The 26,205-nt window shown below is 36.8% G+C and overlaps 2 protein-coding genes across 6 annotated transcripts in view; one reads left to right on the top strand and one right to left on the bottom strand.

Annotated features, from left to right (window-relative positions):
• The first annotated feature begins 629 nt into the window (after positions 1-629).
• LOC117399615 (transthyretin-like) lies at positions 630-2,758 on the top strand. Its single transcript, XM_033998904.2, has 4 exons — positions 630-786; positions 1,167-1,312; positions 1,882-2,017; positions 2,464-2,758. The coding sequence occupies exons 1-4, from the start codon at positions 721-723 to the stop codon at positions 2,569-2,571; spliced, it is 456 nt and encodes a 151-aa protein (XP_033854795.1). The 5' UTR covers positions 630-720; the 3' UTR covers positions 2,572-2,758.
• Positions 2,759-5,312: 2,554 nt separating this feature from the next.
• The window catches only part of LOC117399277 (beta-1,4-galactosyltransferase 6), a 44,037-nt gene continuing 23,144 nt past the window's right edge, over positions 5,313-26,205 (bottom strand). For 4 of the 5 annotated variants that reach the window (XM_033998366.3, XM_059022104.1, XM_059022105.1 and 1 more), the window contains 3 exons: positions 13,952-14,074; positions 11,735-11,836; positions 5,313-6,344 (listed from right to left, as the gene is read on the bottom strand). In XM_033998366.3, the coding sequence (XP_033854257.1) occupies positions 6,197-6,344; positions 11,735-11,836; positions 13,952-14,074 (373 nt within the window). In that variant the 3' untranslated portion in view covers positions 5,313-6,196. Of the gene's footprint in view, positions 6,345-10,410; positions 10,505-11,734; positions 11,837-13,951; positions 14,075-26,205 lie in introns of those variants that run through there. The other variant, XM_034920575.2, reaches the window with a different exon arrangement.

Here is a 26,205-nt window from a genome sequence, read left to right on the forward strand (position 1 = left end):
CAGCCATATATAATACTTCATTCCAGTACTGAATTCCTGATACCGAAAACATGTCTTTAAACCTCTTAATGCAACATTATTTTTGGATGGAAACGTTGATCACACATTTGTAACCACTATGGGTGAAAGATACAAGCAGCATCATATGCAGCACCAAGCTCCAAGGATGACTTAATCTGCACAGCTGGTGCTCATTCTTTGGTAGAAGTAGTTAATGCACGATTACAGTTTAACAAAAAAATAAAAAAATGTTACATTAGATCCAACGTTTATCTTTGCACACATGCTTTGTTACTTGGAAGTTATTTCTGTAACGTATTTCCCAATGTAACAATATACTGTATTGTGGATAATGGTTCTTATCTTTAGTGCAAGATTTTAAAAAAATAATTAAAAAAGCATGATGAATTCACGTTATACTGTTAAAAACAACACTCAACTAAATTGAGTTCCAGCAATGAGAAAGATTGTGAATTATTAAAATATGTGCAGCAACATTGGGGATTACGCTAGGTGGATTATGTTGGAGGCTGAATCTTTTGGAATGCTGTTACACAGCACATTTGCACAGGTTACTTATTCGCCTACTATTTACTGAGTCAATAATCAGTGTCAGCAGGTTTTAGGCCACATGGTCTATTGAAAAAACAAAAGTTGGGGTATAAAATCAAAAGGAGAGCATCAGCGCACAACAGTGAGGAACTCTTACTTAAAAGCAGAATGGCAACCTCCAGTTTCTTTGTTGTATTAGCTGCCACTGCTTTTCTTTGTAATGCAGCACCACTGGTAAGTTTTTATATTATATTATTGTCTGGGATCTGTAACATTTAGGGTATTTTACCTGTTTTCAATGCAATCTAAGGTTGACTGGGAGCAATAAATAATTATTTTGGATTTTCCAGTATTTCTAGTCAATCCATGGAATAAAAGATTGAGTTGAGTTACTTCAGCAAGTTTTATCTTGTTTATCACTTTGTCCTGTTCCAAACAAGTAGAAACATAAATACACAAATTGCCTAATAAAGGATTTAAATATCCAAACTTACTGTTGTATCTTAAGTGCTGATACTGACAATTTAATTTAAAACATAAACAAGCAACCTAATTAAAAAATAAGAAATTATTCTAACTAATAAATTCTTTTTGTTTTTTTATATGTACATTAGGACCACAAAAGCCATGGTGAAACTGACAGCAAGTGCCCTCTCATGGTGAAAGTTCTTGATGCAGTCATGGGAATTCCCGCTGGGAAGGTGGCGATTAAAATCCATCGACAGGCACAGGATAAAAGCTGGCAGTTGATAGCTAGCAGGTGAGTTTTAAGCTATACAGTACATACGTGCATAATAAAGCAGATTGAGAGCATTGGATTTTGTATGGAGTTTTCTGTCCGTACAATTGCCCATCTGTACATCACACTTACATTTTTGCATATATCTGGAAAGCTTTGTATTAAAATTAAGATGAAATGTGGTCTTACCCTTATTTAGCATATTAAGTAGATTGTGAAATTTATAGAGGTGCCTGTCAGATTTATACTGAAAACAAGTTTTTACACACTGTAAAATCAGTTATTTTAATATACAGTACAAGGACACAAAACACCTCATTTGCTTACTTAATGACATCTAGGTCTTAAATACCACTTACATTAAGCTATTAATTGCCATTTCCTATTCTACACATACTGTTGATGTACATGATCATCAACATTTGTCATCCTAATAGCTCTAATTTTGAATTTACAGGTGTGGTGGGGAACATATGCTGCTCCCATACCTGTTTTTAGATGCTATCAGAATGCAACATTAATTAACATACATTGGCTAATTGCTTTTCATGCAATCAGATAGAATATTTGTTTTTTGCTGCTTCATTCAGTGTCACAGATGACACAGGAGAGGTCCATGACTTAATCCCAGAGGCCGATTTCACTGAAGGAACATACAAGGTGGAGCTTGACACAAAATCCTACTGGAAACCCATGGGTGTTAGCCCCTTTCACGAAGTGGCAGAAGTAAGTAAAAAGAACAAAAAATAAAAGCATTATTTACTTTGCGCTTAATATATATATATATATATATATATATATATATATATATATATATATATATATATAAAATAAATAACCCAACACAGCTTGTGAATGTGTTATGCCAGTTCATTATAACCGTTCATTGTATGGCCCAGCAGCAATAAATAAATATGTATAATGATAATTGTAACATCCATTTAAGTTATTATGCTAAAATTACATTTTTGGCTTCAGCAACAATGAAATACATTTTACGAATGTAATGTAAATCTGTTAATTCCATTAAGAACTCATCTTTAAAAATAATACACCAATGAGATGTGTTTAATAAACTGATTTAGATTTTAGAAAAACAGCAGACTAAATGAACTGTTACAATAGTATAATTTTTATAAATTGTAAAGATGACACGTATATTTTATTTTCAGGTGGTGTTTCAAGCAAATAATGCTGGTCATCGTCATTATACTCTTGCAGTTCTCTTGAGTCCCTTCTCTTACACAACTACTGCTGTAGTCAGCAAAGCGCATGAATAAACATGTATATCCTCCATTGTATTAATTCTTGTTAATGGAAATATTTCACTTATTCCTGGTTATCAGCTTTTAGAATCTAGTACTTATTTTGCCCTCACTGTAAACATAAAACATTTAACCATTTAATAAAATTATGCAAGAAATACAAAAATGCATGACAAAAAAAAATAAAAAAATCTTATGGTCATTTAAAGTTTATTTTTTGATGTTGGTCAATGCTGGTCTCATGATATATATTAAAAACAAAAAAGAAACCTTAGCCAGCTGATAGAGTTTACCAGCATTTACAAGTCACATTTGTTTTGCTACCATTTATTTTCATAAGACAAATATACATGATAAATATACAAATATTCTATAAACATAAATAAGAGGACTACAGTACACAAGGAAGTTCATTTGCAGCTGTGCTACTCCACTGTTTCGTCACAATAAGTGTTATGTTTACCTACATAAGGTAAAACTTATTACAGCATGGTGACACACACTGGTATGCAACACACATATGCCAGTTTTGATGTACGATTGTGTTGTCTTAACATAGTAACATGACCAATGTAACACACCTCACAAACAAACACACACACAGAGATTGTTTTACCTTTGGTAAAACAGAATACATGGTTTGTTACAAAATGTTACTAGAAATTCAGATAAACCACTGGTGATTATGTCTCACTAGAATAACAAACAGGCTTCAAGTTGTACCAAAATGTTTTATCGTTTTACTGCAGAACCTTCTTAACATGGACAGCTTGGACAATACAATATTTCGCCAAGTTAACTAGATCTACCTTCCAGTATTTTTAAAAGAAACCCATGCCATGTCCTAGGAGGCCTACATATTATACTGAAAAGCATTTTGTTGAAGCCATGTTGTAACAAAGAGGTTACATTAGCCATCAAACCATGTGTAAATACTTTCATACCTCACCACAGATATTTGATCATACTATATACATTTACAATAAAAGATTTAAAAAGTAAACACTGGTGATTGTGCAGTGTATCATACAAATTTCCAAATTGTGGTCAGCAGAATGAAACAGTCTCGAGTTTTACTGCAAATGTGTTTCCCTGGAATCAGATCAGCATTTTTACTATAATTACACTGCTTAAACCTGAAATGCAAAAAGTCTAGGAAAAGGGGCTCAATAAAAACAAAAAATAGAAAGTGCACACCGAGATTCTAGTCTAGAACTATTCCATCCCTAGTTCAGTCAATCTATTATACAATACAAAAAAGAAAAAAAAAACAACCACACCTCAAGGCACAAAAATATGAATACAGCAAAATATTATGCTCTTCATTAAAATGTCTTAGTAATGGTGAACACTAATAACAAAAAAGGGATTATTTGACAAACAGTAACTTATGGAAAGCAACTGGTTTTTAAGTCCATTTTTATTTTTATAATGGATGTTATTTACCTCCATCCCGACAGCCAGGAATGTTTTGCAATAAACTCCTTAGTCATGAGATAAAACTATACAGCTACCAATGTGCATGGCCGCAAGATATGTTTCTGTGGTATTCATAAATACTACAACTTTTAGTTGCTCTTTCGTGTTCCCTAAACACACATCTTATTAAATTCAGAATTCATGATTTTTCAAAAAGTTTTGCCATAAGTTATTTGATTGGCAAGTAGATTACTCATCCATTTGTATTATTATTATTATTATTATTATTATTATTATTATTATTATTATTATTATTATTATTTAAACAGACAGCTTCTGTCTTCCTGGAACCTGGCCTCCTCTTTCCAATAGGCTACTCTATGCCTAACACATGATTAGCATGCAGCTATTTTATAATCTTCTAAAGTTTCTCATTGAAATACTGTACTGCAATATAGTTAACTATTGAAGCATTCAGCACTTACTTCTCATTTCTGTTTTTAGATCTTGCAATAGAGACTTGTAAATTCTGTTTACTGCAGTAGCACTTAAAATAATGGAGGTCCAGTGACGTTTTCCCAAATTAAGACACATTTTAGTAAGAGGTTTGGCTCAGCTGTCTAGAACAGTTTTGTTCATCAACTTTCCAAAAGTTATTTACAAAACACTTATTTAAAAACTCAGTCAAGTTTGTTTTGCATTATATATGGGAGCACTGTGGCACATGCAGTACAGTTGGCAAATTATATATATAAAAAAAGCACCAAATTGGTCTAAGAGTTTATGAAATATATGAATGCTATAAAAAAAAGTTGTATTCCTGCTTTAAACCAAATAAATAAATAAATAAAAAGTTTAAGGTACAAAAATAAAATCCTTATTTTTGCAATTTCATGCTGTGCTCAATCTTTGTACAAGTTTTCAAAAAAAAAAAAACAAGAGCCAAATATGATTCCACATGCCATTCAAGGACAACCATCATGTCCTCTCATTCAGGCTTATTTCAAATAATTTGTACAGCTTAAACAGAAATGCAGTATCAAATCATACTTATAACTAAAGTAATCATTTTGTCAGAAACATTCTGGCATCAAGCAGCACTGGCACGTTTACCATCCCTCTGTATCTGTTCTGGAACACCCTGTGACTGACTAATATGCCTTCATAAGAACCCTAGATTTTAAAACAGTGCACTTCAAAAATATATCCAAAACCATTGTATGCAACAAAATAGGCAAAAGTAAAACACCTGAATTGATCAAATAAACAAACACACACACACACACACACACACACACACACACACTAATTATATATATATATATATATATATATATATATATATATATATATATATATATATATATGCACAGTAATACAATAAATTAAGGCATGCAGGAGACAGTCAATCTAAAAGTCGTCAAAACTTCTGCCCACATTATATGCATTATACCTTCCCACATGGAAGGCCTCGCATCATTTTTATAGGTTATCAAATAAAAATGTGTAGTCATAGCTGCCAAAACCAAAGCAGAAATAAAAAATAAATAAATAAATAAATAAATAATAAAAAAAAAGATACATTGGTATGTTTCACAATTCTAATATGTTAAACAATTGGTTTAAAAAGGCCTGCATTTACGTATGTTCACTCATGCAAATTGAATCTGCAATACACTATACAGCCAGAAGAATGGACAATACTTGTTACATATGACCAGGAGTGCTACTAAAATAATAATTAAAATTAACATGTACAATCACATGTACACATAAAATGAACTACACTTTAAAAAACACAAAGAATAATAAATTTCAAATTAAATCACAAATGATATGCGTAGAACATTAAAGAGAAACATCTCTATTGGCTCCCAATGTAGTGAAGTGGCTTCACATTGTAACAGATAGTGATACAAAGCCTAAATGGATTTATAAAGGCTTTGCAGTAAACATTTTAATTTGTAACTGCTGCCACTCTTTCCTTACGGTGATGTGAATGTATTAGCAAAAGCCAGCACTGACACTTAACATGCAATGACACACACAATCAACTGTTAGATTATATGGGCCCTAAATTCCCTCAAAAAATCGCCACTTAAAATAAAGTAACTTTGAAATTTTACACCATACTCCCATTCTGAACTGCCACAAGTTTCAGCGTGAGATCTTCATTACTGGTTCAATGGAATTCACTGAATCTGTGGCCATGTATATTAGATCAATAGTCTTCAATTGGAGCTAGTTCTGGAGTAAGGTTCACCGTTATGTTTTTATACAAACTACACATTGTAATTTCTGGGGTATAGTTCAAGTTGTTCAAACCATCAAGATGTTGACGTTCTTTGGAGTACCTTAGTAACTTGTACCTGTAGAAAGACAAAAACAATATTGTTTAGTTAAGTAAAAAAAAAATAAAAAATTCAATGAAATTTATGCACACCTCAAAAAAAAAAGAGTTATTAGAAGTTAAACTACTATATAAGAACAATTTTAAATGTACAACATATGTGTTTGCCATCACAAATAAAATAACTGAAATGCATGCTAGCATTTACCTTTTATCTTATATCTGCATGTTCTCATTGCTATACTGCAGGTCCCTTGCATATTGTGCAGCTGAGTTCTTTACGCTGTACACAAAATAATGATGCAGTGCGATGCAAGTCTGTTTGATTTTTTTTTTTTTAAATCAGCTTTTCAGCTGTTTGACGTCCAACTGGTTTTTGATAAAATCGAAATGAAAGTTTAAAAATCGAAAACCCGACTGAATTTGTGCATGCGGACATACCATTATCATGGGTGAAAGTGGCCAGTGGTCATTTTGACTGAAACTCCTGGGGCAAAACCAATCTTTTGACTGGGAGCCTGTTTAGGCCCACCGAAGCTCTGGGGTTGTACATGCGCCAAGATGCATTCTGAACCATTTAGACCACTTTCTGAAGCTAATTTGACTTTGTAGAAAAATAAAATTCAGAATTTACTTCTTAAAACGTGTCATTTATCAACCTGATAAATCACACAAGGCTAGTTAAACATTTGAAATGTTACTCAAACCTTTTACATGTATGCCCATTTCACATATTAATTTTATAAAACCTCAGCGTGAAAATATACAATCTGTGCTTAATTCAATCAGATGTGGTAAATACAAGGTTCATACAGTTTTTCTGATATAAATTTCATGGACCTTCAAGGACATTTCTGATAATTTTCAAAGACCAAATTTAAGGAGTTTGACAATTTTCAATGGTTTGGTTTACATGCACATGAAAATCGACTCTACAGTCATGACTGTGACGTCATTCAAATACATCGTGAAACAGCAAAAGGAAGTCCTTTTGGCAGCGTTACCAAGGGCAGGGTCAATCGATTTCTCACGATAAAAATAGCTGTAAAAACCAATGTAAACCAGAGCAGGAATCGTGCTTGTGGTTCACGAGATTTCAGCCGGCATGATCCTGTTGTTCCGACTTAATCTCACCTAATCTCCATCTGAAAGGCCGTACAAAACACACACACAAAATGTACAAATTTAAGGACTACTGTAACACTAGAACCGCCACAGTTACTCATACCTACAACCGCCAACGGCAGTCATTATCATGGTACATTTTAAACAGCATCAGTATTAAAATGGAACACAAACTTCCGGATACAACGCAAAAGTTTTATTCAAGCACATTATATCAAACATCTGCACAGCCGAAACGCCGTATTTAAAATGAACAATCAAACATAAAGGGTTTATTACCACATATAAAGCACTACTTTAAAAAAAATGAACTATAATAAAATAAACATGTCAAAAGAAACTAGTGTGAAAACAGGTTTATGTACATACAAAACTGTAAAAACAAAAAGTAGTTTTTAATCTAAAAATGAAAACATATGATTTCTCTTGTGTGTCACTCACAGCTCAGAATCCAGGTTGAGCTGCTGCAGCTTTGGAGTTTTCTGATCGAAATGTTTCTGCTGAAGCGCTGTGGTTAGCTTCAAGATGAAATCTCTCCTACTTTGGACAGCGACACATTTTTTGTTGTTTTGGCTCTGTATTCCAGCACTTTGGATTTGAAATGATACAATGACTATGGTTAAAGTGCAGACTGTCAGCTTTAATTTGAGGGTATTTTCATCCACATCAGATGAATCGTTTAGAAATCACAGCACGTTTTGTACATAGTCTCCCCATTTTAGGGTACCAAAAGTATTTGGACAATTGGCTTCACAGCTGTTTCTTATTAGGCAGGTGTGTTTGTTTGCATCGTTAGTGTATGTACAAGAGAGCTGTCAATGTCTAGTCTTGATTCTAAGCTTTGCATTTGCCTTTGGAGTCTGTTGCTGGTGTCTGACAACATGAGGACCAAACAAGTGTCAATGCAAGTAAAGCTGGCCATCATGAGGCAGAAAAATCAGAATAAATCAATCAGAGACATAGCCAAAACATTAGATGCCAAATTCAACTGTTTGGTACATCATTAAGAAGAAAGCAAGCACTGATGAGCTCAGCAATGGCAAACGACCCGGTAGACCAAGGAAGACCACTATAGTGGATGACCGAAGAATGCTTTCAAATGGTGAAGAATGCTTTCAAATGGTGAAGAACACTCTCCAGGAGGTAGGCATAGATGTGTCAAAGACTACCATACAGAGAAGAGTACACCAGCAGAACTTCAGAGGGTACACCACAAGATGCAAACCACTAGTAAGCCTCAAGAACATAACGGCCAGGTTACAGTTTGCTAAAAAGTACCTAAAAGAGCCTGTAGAGTTCTGGAAGAGTCTCATGGACAGATGAGACAAAAGATTAACCTGTACCAGAGTGATGGAAAGAGGAAAGTGTGGAGAAAAAAAAAAGGAACTGCCCGTGATCCAAAGTATACCACCTCATCTGAAACATGGTGGAGGTAGAGTTATGGCTTGGGCATGTATGGCTGCAACTGGAACTGGCTCACTTGTCTTCATTGATGATGTGACTGCTGACGGCAGCAGCAGGATGAATTCTGAAGTGTACAGAAACATCTTGTCTGCTCAGATACAACCAAATGCCTCCAAACTCATTGGACGGCACTTCATCATGCAGCAGGACAATGACCCCAAACACACTGCCATAGCAACCAAGGAGTTTTTCAGGGCCAGAAAGTGGAAAAGTCTTGACCTGCCAAGTCAATCACCTGATTTGAATCAAATTGAGCACGCATTTCACATGCTGAAGACAAGACTGAAGGCAAAAAACCCCCGAAACAAGCAGGAACTGAAGATGGCTGCAGTACAGGCCTGGCAGAACATCACCAGGGAAAATATCCAGTGTTTGGTGATGTCTATGGGTTGCAGACTTCAGGCAATAATTGCATGCAAAGGATATGCGACCAAGTACTAAACATGACTACTTTATTGTACATAATGTTAATCTGTCCAAATACTTTTGGTACCCTAAAATGGGGGGACTATGTATAAAACGTGCTGTAATTTCTAAACGGTTCATCCGATATGGATGAAAATACCCTCAAATTAAAGCTGACAGTCTGCACTTTAACCCCATAGTCATTGTTTCATTTCAAGTGCTGGAATACAGAGCCAAAGCAACAGGAAAAGTGTGTCACTGTCCAAATACTTTTGGAGTTCACTGTATATAATATTGTAGGGTATATTCAAAATAAAAACATGTATTGTAGAAGGCGGTTCTAGTGTTAATGAAATTTAACTTTTAGATGTTCCACAAATGCAAAACACACAAATATAAATTCAAAGTAGTCGTAGTAGCCACAGGCTGCCGGTAAAGGGGATGCGGCGATTTCGTACGAGGAGAAATGGCAAGGCAAATTCCAGGTTAAGTGGAAAGTGGAGTTTTCATGGCTTGGGTACAATATGGACAATAACAAAATGTTCTGCAACATGTGTAGAAGCTATCCTACACTGGCAGAGACTGGAGGTGCTTTCTTGATCGGAATAAAGGAAATTTCATTGAGTGTGTCCAGTGCTAAGCCCGAAACGATCCCCGACCATCTTATAATAATGGACAAGAAGCTATTGGCTCGAGTAAATAAACTTTTTAATACAGCGTACTTCGTGGCAAAATCAGAACTCCCCATTCACTAAATATTCTGAGATTGTTAAATTTGCAAGTGAACAGACTTGATGCGGGATCTGCTTAACGACAACGCATGCCGCAGGTATGTTTCTTACTGTCTAATCATTTGAAAATTAGCTAGCTATGTTTGAGGAAAAGCTATCTTTTAAACTTTTATACTAGCCAATTGATCCATGTATTTGTTCACACATCAAAGTTCACAGAATTCATCTACCAAGATCTGATCAAGGCAGAGTTGACAGCTGTCAAATCAAACCAAGTATGAGCATTTTTCTTAACTCATCAACAGACATAAGCAACAAGGATTTGGAGACTGTACATACAGTACCTTAAAAGTGGTACCCCTACCAACCACTTCTTTGGAGTGGAGGAGCTTGAGACAGCTGATGCCACAGGCCACCGTGGTGTAGTCGAGGAGTAAGTAGCTAACTTAGCTTGCTAATTGAAAAATAGATATTTAGATTTATATATTGTACTTGACAAATTATTTGCTTTGCAAATAACTAGCTAATGTTTCAATAGAAAATATGTTTCATACAATATCTGTATTACTGTGCCTATATTAATTTGCGTGAATGGAACTGTGACTTGCCTTCGTAAAACTGTTTGCTTGCTAAAACATGTAACATGCGAATATAGCTAGCTAAACAAAAGTGCACAAATGAAATTATGGGCTGCGTTATAGAATGTCATAACAAATGTAGCTGGCTGCAGAGAGTATTGTTTTGGTGTAGATTTTTGAGCATTTCATATTTAAACTAGCTTAACTGTCTAGCAATGTAGCAGAGTGAATGGTTTCCCTGCCCCCACCAGGTGGAGTACCATTATTCTTTATTATTATTATTATTATTATTATTATTATTATTATTATTATTATTATTATTATTATTTATCTGCCAATTAATTATTAGTGGGTATTGTATTTCAAAGTGCAGTGATTTTTTCAGTTATGTATTTATAGAAATGTATTTAATGGGAATGCATGATTCAATGAATATGTAATTATTGTACAGTGTTAACTCTGCTTTAGTTCTCTCCATGTAGGACTTGCAAGCTGGACATAAAGAATTGTGGGGTTTGGCGCTGATAGTGCTGCAATGATGCACAGCATCAACAAAGGTCATGCAGCAGTTCTGAAGCAGGACTTTCCATGTGTGATACCTGTTCACTGCCTGGAGCCAACAGCCACAGATGTCATCAGAGAGGAGAAACAGGTCAAGGATATAACTGACCTTCTTGAGAATATGTACAAGATGTACAAAGCACAGCTCCTCGACACAAGGGCACACAAACCAACCAGGGTTCAAGGCACCAGTTGGCTGGCACACATTCACCATGCACTGCAAACATTGGTGCATCATTTTGCAGCAATTGTGGTTCACCTTGAGAGGGAGCACTGACATCCAAGGCAAGGCTATTGTTTTCAGGCAACCTAAAAATTTCACTCCGGGCAACCTGGATTTTTTTCTGGTTGCCCTGCAGGGCAACTGGAAAAATAAAGTTAGTGTAGAGCCCTGCTGTATAATAAATCAACAATTTTGCAGGCATGGTGTGCAAATATTATTTTACATATCTACTGTAAATGATCAGGAGCTCTGGAAGCTTGCACCAATGCAAGATCCCGAGTAAAATAGGCTGAAGTAAACATTGAAAGGTTTCCACACTAACCTTCCCAAGAACTGAACTTCTCCTCTGTGATGATGTGGGATTGACTTGTAATTTCCCAAGTCTCCTTCTGGTCTTGTCACATTGAATCCAGCATAGTGAACTCTGAAACAAAAATAACTAGTTGTATGTAAATGTTACATTTAAAACATCCCATATGCAGCATGAAAAAGCACGCAATAACACAGAACTACAGAAACAGTTCACTGCAGCATTTGAAAAGAAGCTTGTGGTTATAATTTAGATATTTTTTAAAAGCAAGCTAATCAAGTTTACAATTATATAAGGCTTAAACTCATACTAGTCCTACACAGTCATGTGTTGCAGACTTGGGAATTATTATTATTTTTTTTTTTTAATGCACAGGAAGAAAGGACATAAAAACTAAATCAAAAACAAGATCAGGCAATACAACAGGTTTGAACTGCAATAGATGTTTATTTTTTACTGCATATATTTTTGCCATGTGCATTTCAGAATTTTTTTTGTACATTACTGGAATCTAAAGCCCCTTTCATACTGGCATGCTCTACCCTGGTGAGAACCTACCCAGGTCAGGATCCAGTGTCATGCAGATGGGGTATGCGATTTTACACTGCTTTTGATAAAAGCACAGTTGACCTGGGTTACAGACGCAAGAGCACAATGCACATATCAAAACGTCCGCCTTGCATTTCGTCTCGCACAACCCAGGTCAAAGCGTGTCGACCCACATCCTGAGGTGGGTCACTGTGACCCGGGTAAGAGTGACAGTGTGAAAGGGGCTTAAACAACATCACACTGCCCATCTCACATACTGAAAGTCTTTGGCAAAGGTCTATATGCATTATTTGAGCCTATACCCACGTGCTGTACAGAGACATTGAGCCTAGAGATGCTTTCACTTTAAGTTAATTAGAAAATGCCTATTAAGCAAAAGGGTACTTGTTGGCCAGACAGATTGCAATCTACATTGAGGCATGACACCAGGCTTGCAGAGCAGACTCGAATATACAAAATCCAAGTCATCTTAAATTTTTAGTAGAACTTAACAGTGCTCCTAGTGTAAGACAAATAAACTACAAAACATGGATATTTTCCACATCATGATTTAAAACCACTTCTAGCACAAAATATAGTTTTTACTCCCCCAATGAACATGACAGCAGTCAGCATAGCTGTTAAGTAAAAATAAAAACTGCTTGCAGCTTTGAACTGGGGATGCACACTGATGTATCAAGCGTCTAAAGAGAGACAATTTAATTTAGGCAACGTAGCAGAGATTCAGAATAAAATATAAAAACGCATAGCAAACATTAAGTACTTTTAAAAGTTTTGCTTGTCTCACCATCATAATTGCTCTGAGTTCTGGGAGACTGGGCAGGGTTAAAAACCCAACCCCCAGACAAACCCCAAATGCAGTCTAAACCAATGAGAAGGCACATCGGGAAATTCAGATATTTCCTGTTTGACATTCTGTAAAGGACTGCAGCTTAGGATAAGGCTCAGTTTTTGTCCAATAAACTTTTCCACCAAGATTTCTGCAGTCCTGACGATCCCTGCACGTCTAATCTGTACTCTGTGCCCTGCTCCTTGGAATTCAACTTAAATCTTAAGTATAATTATTTTCAATCTCCATTTGGGAATAGTGAGGTTATTGTAGGTTCGCTGTGGCTCGTGCATATGCTGGCAAGTCAGTATTTCGTTGGCAAATTGTTGTCTAATGCTTTGTTTTACTGTAACATTGTTTAATGTAATAGACATTCTTTATTACTACTTGTTTTTATTGATTATCTGAACATATTGTTATTGCAGATTTAATTGATATTCTACATGTATTGTGTTATAGCCCGTTTGATTTTCTGAACGTATTATTAAATTGAATGCATGTTTAATAAATTTGGTTTTAAAATAGATTCCTGGTAAATAATTTTCCTGTATAACAACCTCGATTTATGGACTTTAAATGAAAATCAATTGTGGTCTTTTTTTGTTGCAACATGTAAATCTGCTATCATTTTCAGAGAACTATATTGAGAACGGGTTTATACATAATAAAACGTGGTTGTTTAAGAATATTAACAGCCTACAATATAACCCACAATGCTTAGTTAACAGAACAGTGGCCATTCTTTGTTTGCCATTTTATTTTTCCATATAAAGCTCAGTATAGTGTGCTATCCTCCATTTGCATTTACTGGTTCATATCTACTGTATCTATACAAGTTTGCAGCAGCTCACCTGTTCCACAGGTCATCATCTTCTCCACCCCAGCCCCAGAAAGCATTGGGAAATCCGTTTATCTTCCGAAACTGTTCCACTGTTACACCACTTACACCCCCAAAGAATTCGTTATATGGAAGGCTAAAATGGCAAATGTAAAACAGACAGACAATCAGCCAAAACTAAAATCTTATTCAACATTAAAGGATTTATAAAAAAAAAAATAATAATAATACACAGCTTACTGTACCTGTTGAATGTAAAATTTGGAATAAAATGTGTTCTTAGAAATAAGAAAATCAAGAAAGCACAACCTTACCATTATGTATCAGTGCAAGCATTAGGTAACAAAGAACAATACTGATTGTATGGTTATTTACCAATTTACTAAAAAAAAAAAAAAAAAAAAAAAAAATCCCAGTTTACATACAGTACTACTATTCAATAGAAGTGATGAGACAGCAAAAGCAGCAGACATTAGAAAACACAATGTAAATAAAAATCGTGTGGACAAGTTATAACCACATCAGTGGGCTTGGTGTAAAACCCTAACCCCAACTCAAAGTAACACTTCTAAAAACACACATGTTTTAAAAAAATAACTACATAATGCCATAACAAATTATTTATAAAAATCATACACTCATATCATTTAACCCTTTTGTAATACTTGCACAGGACTATTTACATTTTGTATGCAAAACTATTGGGTCATTCCACATCAAATGGACTATAGGTCACCCCCTCACTGGCTCAGATTCTTTGAAAAGGGGCCATGTTTGAGAAGTCATATATTTCAAAGTATAGACATCATCTTGATAGTCGCTGCACACACAACTGCTCTTCTAGTTCAATATTGGCAACCATGAAAAAGTGAAATGATGGCAATAAATACCATATTGTACTTATGAGAACTCCTGTACCACTGTAATTATCACCTTCGTTGTAGTTTCTTCAGGTTGTCTACAGAACAAAATTGTCAGTGTCACATGTTATGAGCCCCCAATGTGGACATCAGGCCACAAATGGCATCCCTTCAGCACTCCTGAATTTAAAAGGGATTTCATACACACACTTGTGCTTTAAATAGGTCATAAAGCGATGTTTTTTCTAAGTTTGGAATTGTAAAATTCACAAGGGATGCAACCAAATCATCGGACTGGAACAGGAGCCGCTTATTGATAAAATACCATAATCTGTCATTGTTGTTTCTCTGTCGTTATCTCCGATTAGGATTATTATTAGCCCTTTAAGATTATCTGAAATCGGATTAGCTGCAGTGTACTAAACAAGATTTGTGGAGATACTTTAAAACAAAGGTTTCCAATGAATTTCAAATTCAAAAGCTCTGTGGCTATGATATTATACTTTAACATTGGGGTCAGACCCAGTTTTCATCTCCAATCCACCCTTGACAATTTAAATTGTCGTCCCATGCCTGTGGGTCTCCATAAATTAAACAAAACTTTATCCCGCCCTTCAAACAGAAGCATCAACTCAGCATTGTTCAGAGCACACTGTTGTAGTGGCTCACAGTATGAAATGCAATAAGTATTTGTACATTTTTCCTTGTTGCAAACTTATGGTTAATCACTTTATGAACACTGTGCACATTTATTAACAAAATCAGACAAAACACTTTGGAAAACAAAAATAGCATGATGGCCAAAACAGACAGACAAACACACAGAACAATGCAAACAAGTATCGTGTGCAATCCCCGTGCCTAAATACCAATTTATATTTTAAAATCACCCTTGCTACATAACCCACACTCCATGCACCACTACATACAACATAAAATAGGTACAGGGGCAGGTGTACCCCACCACATATCTCCCACCTTGTGCACAGCACACACAGCCTCAAAAGGCCAACTTCCCACCTTAAAACCCCATAAGTCCTGATCATATTCCTGGGCCTCACTGGGCCCACGGGCGGAAATGTTCCCAGTGGTAATGCGGTCAGCGGAAATGCGGACAAAGGCAAGGCTGGCTCCTCCAGTCGGGGTAATTCTCTACAGCGGAAAGGCTGGCTCCTCCAGCCAGGCGGTTCTGTAAGCGGAGCGAAGTCCTCCTCCAGTGGCAATGCTGTCCGTGGAAATGCTGACAGCAGGGCAGGGTCCTCCTCCCGTGGCACTGCTTGCTGCAGAAAGGCTGACAGCAGTGTGGCACACTTCGAAAGTGGTGGTGGCGCTAGCAGTGGCCATGTTGCCCTCAGCATGGGACACTCCGGCAGTGGCGGCGCTGCTGAACACAAAGCCTTGTGCGATGATAAGCAGGCACCCCGGGCAGCACTGTGCAGGCACGCCCAGCCGATGGCGAACTGGCCTCCCCAGGCGATGGTGAAATAACAAATAAGCCTGAATATATGCAATATAATATATCCCACACACTTACATCCTAACTACACTTTTGACAAAAATATACATAAGGATCTGTCACAAAGACGGCCGGAGTGGGTGGCGTCAGACCAGAAGCAGGAAATAAACAGACAGAGACTTGTGGTTTGGTGGAGCTGAGCGAATGCTTTCGCTCAGCATTTAATAAACAGCACAGAAAATAAACAGTCACCGAACACCCAACCCCGACTGAATGAAAATGTGTCTATATATACTGTTGTGCTGGGATTCAATTACCAATTAATTATTCACTTGAATCCCAGCACGTGAATTAATTCTGTGCAACCCCGTGCTCACATATTACATTTAACCAGCACGTGAAGTGATTTGTGCCCTCCTCGTGCCTAAATACAAATCTACACTTTTTAAATCACACGTGAAACACAGACCCGTTTATATCCCGTGTACCAATCTATACACCAACATTAACACACGCACGCAGCATACAACACATAATATGCACACAGGGTCGGGGCACATTGCCACAGGATCTTTGTAAGAATTTATTTAGAATAGTTCACAAATTGTGTGTTTTCTGTTGGGCTACAGATTTGCGTCTGAAACGAGTATGTTTGATGCATATTATTATTTATTATTATTATTATTATTTATTTCTTAGCAGACGCCCTTATCCAGGGCGACTTACAATCACAACCAAATACATTTCAAGTGTTACAATACAAGTAATACAATAAGAGCAAGAAATACAATAATTTTTGTTCAAGTGTGACAAACCACAATTCAATAATACAGCAGATAATAGTGATAGTTACATCAGGATATGATTAAATAGTGATAGTTACATCAGGATATGATTAAGTACAAAATACTACAGGTTAAACACTTGGCAGATTACAATATTCTGAAGTACAGGATTAAATGCAGTATAATAGGGGGCAGATAAGAGCAAAATAAAGCACATTTAAATGAAGGGTGATAGTGTCCCAGGATACAACAGAGGAGTTCTACAGGTGCTCTTTGAAGAGGTGAGTCTTAAGGAGGCGCCGGAATGTGGTCAGGGACTGGGCAGTCCTGACATCTGTAGGAAGGTCGTTCCACCACTGCAGAGCAAGGGTGGAGAAGGAGCGGGCTCTGGAGGCAGGGGAGCGGAGCGGAGGTAGAGCCAGTCTTCTAGTGCAGGCGAAGCGGAGAGATCGAGTGGGGATGTAGGGAGAGATGAGGGTCTGGAGGTAGCTGGGTGCAGTCTGGTCAAGACATCTGTAGGCTAGTACAATAGTCTTGAACTGGATGCGAGCGGTGATCGGGAGCCAGTGGAGAGAGCGGAGTAGTGGAGTAGCGTGGGCGAAGCGAGGCAGAGAGAACACCAGGCGGGCAGCAGAGTTCTGGATGAGCTGGAGCGGACGGGTGGCGGACGCAGGGAGGCCAGCCAGGAGGGAGTTGCAGTAGTCTAGGCGGGAGAGTACCAGGGCCTGGACCAGGAGCTGGGTAGCACCGTTTCCTTAATCAGCCTTATTGTAGTACATTTATGTATTTCAAAATAACTTTGGCATAAAGCGTGTGTTTATTTGTATTTAATAGTGCACTAGTTTTTCATGGTAATGGATGTATTTCATGTTTACAATGTTAAACGAAAGTGCAATATGAATACTGCAATACAATTTGTAAAAAGCAGATTAAGCTTTAAAAAAAAAAAAAAAAAAAAAAAAAGGGGGATTTATAAAATCAGTTTATACAGGAGTACGACCTCTTACCACTCATTTTGCAAATCCACCCAGCAGTGAATGCTTATACTGTCCATGTTGCATGCTATTTGATTTTAGCAGTGCTTTGCTAAAATTGCTAAATTCACTTGGCTGAACTAAGGCTGCATTCCTTTTGTGGTTTCCGTGAAATGTACCCATTGTCGTGTAATATGTAGTTCCCTGTTGTAGGGATCAACAAAGGCTAAACAAAGAACACTAGAGCTCAGCTGCAGTTGTAGGAATATTATCATCTACTCAACCAGCCCAGACGACTTGGTAACATAACACATGCCAAGAAAACGATAGTGTTTAGATATTGTCAGGTAAACATAGTGGAAGCAGAGTTCAAAGTTCAGCTACACACACACAGAGTTAGGCAACATGTACAAGACAGGCACTCATTAGTGCGAGCGAGACAAGCTTACATGAATCCTCTCCCAACGACAGACCATCTCTACCCGAGCATTTCTCCCAGAGAATTAGCTAACTGATCATTACCAGATTTCCGTTTAAAATTAGGTGCCACATTTGTTATGTCTAATGATAAATGTTTACGCTATAGATGTGTAACTTTTGAATACTGGAATCAATAACTGGAAACCTACTAACATAGCCATTAGTATTGTGGGCACCCATTTGCAGACATCAAATTAAATGAGTTCCTTACAACTTGCGACTGTGGTGCGGGACACCACTAAACAGATTAATATCTTGGGGCATCGAACCTTTTGATTCCACAATCAATAGTTCACATTGTTAAGTAATAATTCAAGGATTGCAACCCAAACTATTACTGATTGGTAAAAGGACCCTGACAAGCACCTGGAGATAGGGTGTGCAAGTCTGAGGTTCATTTTCAATTTTGAACCGCCTAGTTAGGGTACAATGGAGGATATTCTGCAAAATATATTTCTGAAACATAACTATGTGAAAAAGAAGATAAAAAAAAGAAAGGCATTGGTGTGCTATGCCTTTCAGTCTCAGCATATGCATAAAATAAGAGGGTGCTGAAACCGCACAAATATAAATGTACAGATAAGAAAATTGACAAAGAATTTGAACATTTTAAAATATGCTGCAGATCACAGGGCAGGTGATTTTGCACTGTTCAATGAAAAGGGATCGACCCTCGTCAGACATTTGCTAACTATCTGTGTGTATGTTTATGGGGACAGCCTAAAACGCTTACTGTGGCTTAATGTGCTTAAAATGGAAAATAAATGCTTACAAACTTTGTGAATATCATCAGGCTTAACACTTCCCAATACTATCCTAAAACGTCATCATTATTAACATAATAACGTTAAGCCCTAAAAATAACCTACTTAATGTGAACGGCTCGTAATATGAAAAGCGCTTAATGTGCAAAATGAAGTTATGTATGATATTTACCCCTATTTAGTGAAATCTATTGGGATTCATTATTTAAAATAAAATGCACACAGATGGTTTTCAAATTAAAAGACAAAACACCAGTGACAAAATAAATAAATCCAATCTGCGCAGTTTAATTACAAAAGTACGATTTATTTTAGGGTAGTATTGGTAAGTGTTTTCCGCTTCATGTTTATGATTTCTCTACTTCTGTCTCCATAATTCTTACAGGAGTCACAAAAATACGAGTACATGTTACCTATTCTAATTAATTAATATTTTACTTTTGTTTTCTGTTACAGTACCATCAGTTTTTTTTCCCCTCTTCTCAGTATTAGCCGTGATCTCAATTATCAAACCACTATTGCTCTGTGTCTGGACTGATCTGATTTTTGTAATGTGTTTTTTTGTAAGAACTGCAAGTCGCCCTGGATAAGGCGTCTGTTTTAAGGAAATACACATACAATAACACCAATTAATAATCCAGATGGAATCGCCTTTTTTTGTAGCTATTTAAATTTTATAGTGGTTTGCAGAAGCATTCACCCCCCTGCAAAGTTTTCACATTTTGTTGGCACCTGAGCGTACTCCACGACACTTTCAAATTAGAGTTTACATGTAGAATCTACACAAATTACTCCACATTGATAAAAGTAAAAAAATGAATATAGAATATAAATAAGTAAGATTTACAGAGAAAAACAGATTAATCTCAGTTGCATAAGTATTCAACCCCTTTGCTACTGCAGCCCTAAATCAGCTCAGGTGCAAATTATTTGTTTGAAAGGTCACAGAATTAGTGAAATGGTTTCAGCCTGTGTGTACTCAAAGTGGTTTAACATGTAGGTAATTTCCCCTCAGGTAAATAAAGACTTTCAAGCTGCAACTCACATAGTGATCCAACAAAGCACCCATGAAGACCAAGGACCTTTCGAAACAAGTCAGGGACAAAGTGGTAGAGAGTCACAGAGCAGGAGAAGGGTACAAGAACATTTCAAAAGGTGCCGATTATCCCTCTCAGCACAGTGACATCCATCATTAAGAAGTGGAAGATGCATCATACCACCCAGATACTACCCAGATCAGGTCACCCTCCCAAACTGAGCAGCCGGGCAAGCAGGAAACTGATTTGGGATGTCACTCTGAAGCCAATGACCTTGAGAGATCTGCAAAGTTCTGTGTCTGGGATGGCAGTCAGTGTTCACACATCAACAATATGCAGGTCCCTACACAAAGCTGTCCTGTATGGACGGGTGGCCATTACTCAAAAAGCATCATCTTAAAGCACGTATGGAGTTTGCGAAAAAGCATGTAGATGAGACTGCAGACGTGGAAATAGGTTTTGTGGTCAGAGGAGACAAAAATCAAACTTTTCGGTCTAAATTCCAAGCGTTACGTCTGGCGCAAGCCCACCACTGCACATAACCCAGTCAACACCATCCCAACTGTCAAGCATGGTGGTAGCAGCACCATGTTATGGGGATGCTTCTCTTCAGCAGGGACTGGGAAGTGTCGCAGGTGACACTGAACTAGTTATTCCGTGTAGTAAAACATTGGACTCCTTTGCATGGAGGATCTCAGTAAGCTACAGTGCATGGTTCATCAACTGATTCAGATTCAGTTATGTTAAGTCTGCCACTGATGATGTAGGGCAAGGCAACAACTGAGTGCCCAAAAATATGAATAACAGTGAGTTTTGACCTCCTTTAGAATTCTGGATGGAGCGCATACCTTGCAAAACAACCCGGTGTGAACAAAAGGAAATATATAGAAATAATATGTACAGCTAAACGTGTCCAAGTATCTTATAGGAATGAAGTCAGACCATGGAAATCCACACCTGTGCTGGAGAAACATTGGATCAAGGGACTTCTTGTAGAAACAACTAGAGCGAAACCTAGTAAAGAAGCTGAATCCAGCTGGGAACGTGGGGATCTGCTGGACATGTACTAGGCGATTTCAAATATGGAATGTACTTTGATATAAAAATGAAGTGTTAGAGGTTTTTTGAAGGAAGGATAAAGAGAGAGTATCCTTGTACCGCCAGTAGCTGGCTCTCTAGCTCCATGAAATAGGTCAGTCCACCCTTGTTTTTAATTAAATACTTAGTAATCTGGGAAATTCTAAGAAAATATATAATGAACGATTTACCGCTTGTATATCTTATCTTCAGAAAGCATGACGCTTGATAAAAAGCACCATTCCGGCTAAAAAGTGAACATTAATCACACCTACAAATTTATGTTTCTAAAAACAAGATAAGAAAGGGACTCTTTGCAACATATAAATTAACATTAAAACTAAAACAGCCAAGGTCTTAAGAAAAAACCTGTTTTGGCTGGATTTTGTATGAATAAAGAATAGGGTCAAGCCTAGTTCAGTCATTATAAAATATATAAGAGTTGAATGCATTTATGCTGGCCTGTATTTGGATTTAAATCTTAGAGGGATTCACCAAAGAAATAAAGTGATATTATAAAATTCTAGGAGCAACTGTTAAACTGAAGTAAATTAATTAAGTTTATCTTATAATGCCACAAAGTGAAAAAATAAAAAAAGGTTCAGTGCTAATTGACACTGTTTATAGTTTATAATGGTCAAAGAATAAAAATTAGACACAAAGGTATTATAAATTAATAAAATAAATGATCAACCCCTTTTTTAGACAACATGATATTTGAAACTAAAAGCAGTATTCGATTTAATTAAAATGGGAAAGTGGTACAGTTTCTTTCTCCTATTGAACAACAAAACCTCTAGACATTATGATATCCAATGAATTATAGAATATAAAAGGTGTTGTGATGTTTTTGTGTTAAGTTTGTAATAATATACTATAATGTACCTTGTTATTAATCCACTATACTATTGTCTAATGATGGTAGATGGAGTCATTATAATGTGGTTCTTTGAAACTGCTGCATTGAAAAAGGGGGCCTCTCTCCTTATCAAGATGTACGGGCTGTAGAGAAAGGAGGGGTAATTTTACATTCCACTCTAGCAAAAGCTGCAAGTCTTATAGATTTGGGATTTGAGGTTTATGGAATTAGTGGTTTATCACAGATAAGAATATATCTTGAAATATGCAAAAATTATGGCTTAACAGACATTGATAGGTCATATCTAAAAAAGTGTTTGCACAGACTTTAGTTTTTTCAAGGCCAGAGACTGTGGAAATTGCTTGCAATAGCTTATTCAGAGTCAAGTACAGGTCAAAGCCTGGTTAGTGCATCTTTTAAGGGATAAATAATTCTAATGAAAATTATTACCTCTCAAACTTATTGAAACTAATTGACTTAAATACTGTATGAGACAATCTTTTGTCAAATACCCTGTTAGACAATGGTATATGGAATCAAAACTGACTCATTAACAAAATGATGAAACAATATGAGGTTAAAAGAAACACATACCTTTAATTTAGCAAAATATAATCAATTACAAGATGATGTCACATATTAAGAACATCTCTTATATATAACACATATAAAAATAGTGTTTTGCATGCACCTATAACAGTAGTGTTTTTTATATTATATTATAATCCAAGATCCTGGGAACCTTGGTTTACTTGACTTTTCAGATAAAGGAGGGGCTCGGAGGAAAACAAGGAATGAGATCATAGAGTTGGACAAATATGAAGTCTTGAATTTATTGAGTACATGACACCTAAATGCTGAAAAGTTAGTCCGGATCTTAAACTATTATTTGTAAAAGGGAAAGGAGCGGTCTCAACAGATTAATGACTGGATTTAATTGAGGCGTCCCATGTATTCCAATGAGACGAAAAACCTATATAACTCCTAAGTAATTACAATGGAGTACCACACTCATCCCAGACAGGGTAATGTGGTCCATCTTCTGCAGACTTACACAATTGAGCTGATTGAACTCCGTTTCATTTGCCTGATGAAGACAGTCATATTCCTTTACGATTTATATTAAAGGGTAAGCATTAATCAATTATTATTTTCTCTCACATGTACTGCATGTATTGCTATAAGGGACTCACGCTATGTTTAGAAAATAGGAGAACATTTGTTGAATGTGCTGAAATAGGCTACTAGGTGTTTTTAGTGTCGTGGTCGTGGCCAGGCCTGCAGGCTGCACGAATACATAAAGATGTATTAAAGTGTTAACGTTAATATCTGTTAAGACACTGGACTACCCAGAACGTCTGTCAGCTGGGGATATGAAGTAGCCTGTAGCTACTCAATCCAATATTTAACTGTTAATAAACCAAAGGAGTACTGATCATACTCTGATTCGTAAATAAACACTTTAGATACATGAGTCTGTCAATTCCTTGGGTACTATATTAGTCATCTGGATATACTGTGGGTCCAGTGCACGAACTATACCCCACTAGGAGTAATAACATCTCTGTCCTCCTAACGTCTCCCCTGAGATAAGAGTGTGTGCTGAGCAAATAAAAAGAGTACGTAAAGAAATCTGAACCCTCGGATTTCGTGACAGAAGCTTGTCAGGATAGAGGGGAGACTGGATGGTGCAAAGTACAGCCGAATCCTTGAGGAAAAGCTATGCATACATTATTGGTAGGGGGTGAATACTTCTCCAAACCACTATAATTTTTTTATATATACAGTCAGCTTAAATTATTGGCACCCTTGATAGATGAGCAAAAAAGACTGTATAAAATAAATACCAGTACTTGGCTATATTGTAATTTTCCAACATGTGGAATAGATTTGACTTTATTAATGATTCAATGGAATCAACCAAAATTACACATTTCTCAAATTATAAATTTCCAAAAAAAAAAAGAAATGTTATTGGCACCCTTGTTTTCATTACTTTGTGCACCCTCCCCTTGCAAGGATAATGGCACAGAATCTTTCGACGCCAAACACACCGCTTGTGTGTGTGGCCAAACAGCTCTATTTTCGTCTCATCTGACCATAGCACCCGGTTCCAATCGAAGTGCCAATGCCGCTTAGCAAACTCCAGGCGCTTACGTTTGTTGGTTGCTCTCAATAAAGGCTTTTTTCTGGCAACCCTTCCAAACAGCCTATTGGCATGGAGGTGGCGTCTAATTGTAGATTTGGAGACTTGGTGACCCCAAGATGCAACCAAGTTCTGTAATTCTCCAACTGAGGCCCTTGGATTTCCCTTTGCCTCCCGAACTATCTGCCTCTCTGTGCGTGGGGGCAAGATACACTTGTGTCCTGTACCAGGCAAGTTTACCAGTGGTTTTGAACTTCTTAAATTATTGCCCTAATAGTGGCAAGTGGTATATTTAGTTTTTTAGCTATTGTTTTGTACCCATTGCCTGATTTATGAAGGTCAACAACCATTTGTCTCTTTTCATTTGTGAGTTCTTTGCCTTTCCCCATGGTGATGGATGACAAATGGATTTCATATGCGTGTTACCTCATTTTTATACCCCAGTGAAACAGGAAGCCATGGAAGGCCACAATACAGTTCCTTAAGACTGAGATGAACTTAAAGAAAAAAACTCTGAGCAATTGTATTAGAATAAAAGAATATAGGTTTTCCCATATATTTGAGCATAAAATATAGCTCATTACCTGTGTTTACTGTATACAGACTTTTTGCTCATCTTTATCAAGGGTGCCAATAATTTTGGTGGTGACTAATATATATATATATATAGATATATATATATATATATAGATATATATAGATATATATAGATATATATAGATATATATAGAGATATAGAGATATAGAGATATATATAGAGATATAGAGATATATATAGAGATATATAGATATATAGAGATATATAGAGATATATAGAGATATATAGAGATATATATATATATATATATATATTACAGCTCTGGAAAAAATTAAGAGACCACTGCAAAATTATCAGTTTCTCTGGTTTTACTATTTATAGGTATGTGTTTGGGTAAAATGAACATTTTTGTTTCATTCTATAAACTACTGACAACATTTCTCCCAAATTCCAAATAAAAATATTGTCATTTAGAGCATTTATTTGCAGAAAATGACAACTGGTCAAAATAACAAAAAAGATGCAGTGTTGTCAGACCTCGAATAATGCAAAGAAAATAAGTTCATATTCATTTTTAAACAACACAATACTAATGCTTTAACTTGGGAAGAGTTCAGAAATCAATATTTGGTGGAATAACCCTGATTTTCAAGCACAGCTGTCATGCGTCTTGGCATGCTCTCCACCAGTCTTTCACATTGATGTTGGGTGACTTTATGCCACTCCTGGCGCAAAAATTCAAGCAGCTCGGCTTTGTTTGATGGCTTGTGACCATCCATCTTCCTCTTGATCACATTCCAGAGGTTTTCAATGGGGTTCAGGTCTGGAGATTGGGCTGGCCATGACAGGGTCTTGATCTGGTGGTCCTCCATCCACACCTTGATTGACCTGGCTGTGTGGCATGGAGCATTGTCCTGCTGGAAAAACCAATCCTCAGAGTTGGGGAACATTGTCAGAGCAGAAGGAAGCAAGTTTTCTTCCAGGACAACCTTGTACTTGGCTTGATTCATGCCAAAGCTGCCCGATTCCAGCCTTGCTGAAGCACCCCCAGATCATCACCGATCCTCCACCACATTTCACAGCGGGTGCGAGACACTGTGGCTTGTAGGCCTCTCCAGGTCTCCGTCTAACCATTAGACGACCAGGTGTTGGGCAAAGCTGAAAATCGGACTCATCTGGGGGTGCTTCAGCAAGGCTGGAATCGGGCAGATTTGTCTTTGTGAAGGACGCATGAATCAAGCCAAGTACAAGGTTGTCCTGGAAGAAAACTTGCTTCCTTCTGCTCTGACAA

Source organism: Acipenser ruthenus, chromosome 4 (genome assembly GCF_902713425.1).
Source record: "Acipenser ruthenus chromosome 4, fAciRut3.2 maternal haplotype, whole genome shotgun sequence".
Classification (NCBI taxonomy): domain Eukaryota; kingdom Metazoa; phylum Chordata; class Actinopteri; order Acipenseriformes; family Acipenseridae; genus Acipenser; species Acipenser ruthenus.

Excerpts from the sequence above, each read along its gene's own strand:
- LOC117399615 (XM_033998904.2), top strand. The coding sequence starts at position 721 with ATGGCAACCTCCAGTTTCTTTGTTGTATTAGCTGCCACTGCTTTTCTT. Across the intron at positions 787-1,166 it reads TTTGTAATGCAGCACCACTG|GACCACAAAAGCCATGGTGA; the intron begins GTAAGTTTTTAT and ends TATGTACATTAG. Across the intron at positions 2,018-2,463 it reads CCTTTCACGAAGTGGCAGAA|GTGGTGTTTCAAGCAAATAA; the intron begins GTAAGTAAAAAG and ends TTTTATTTTCAG.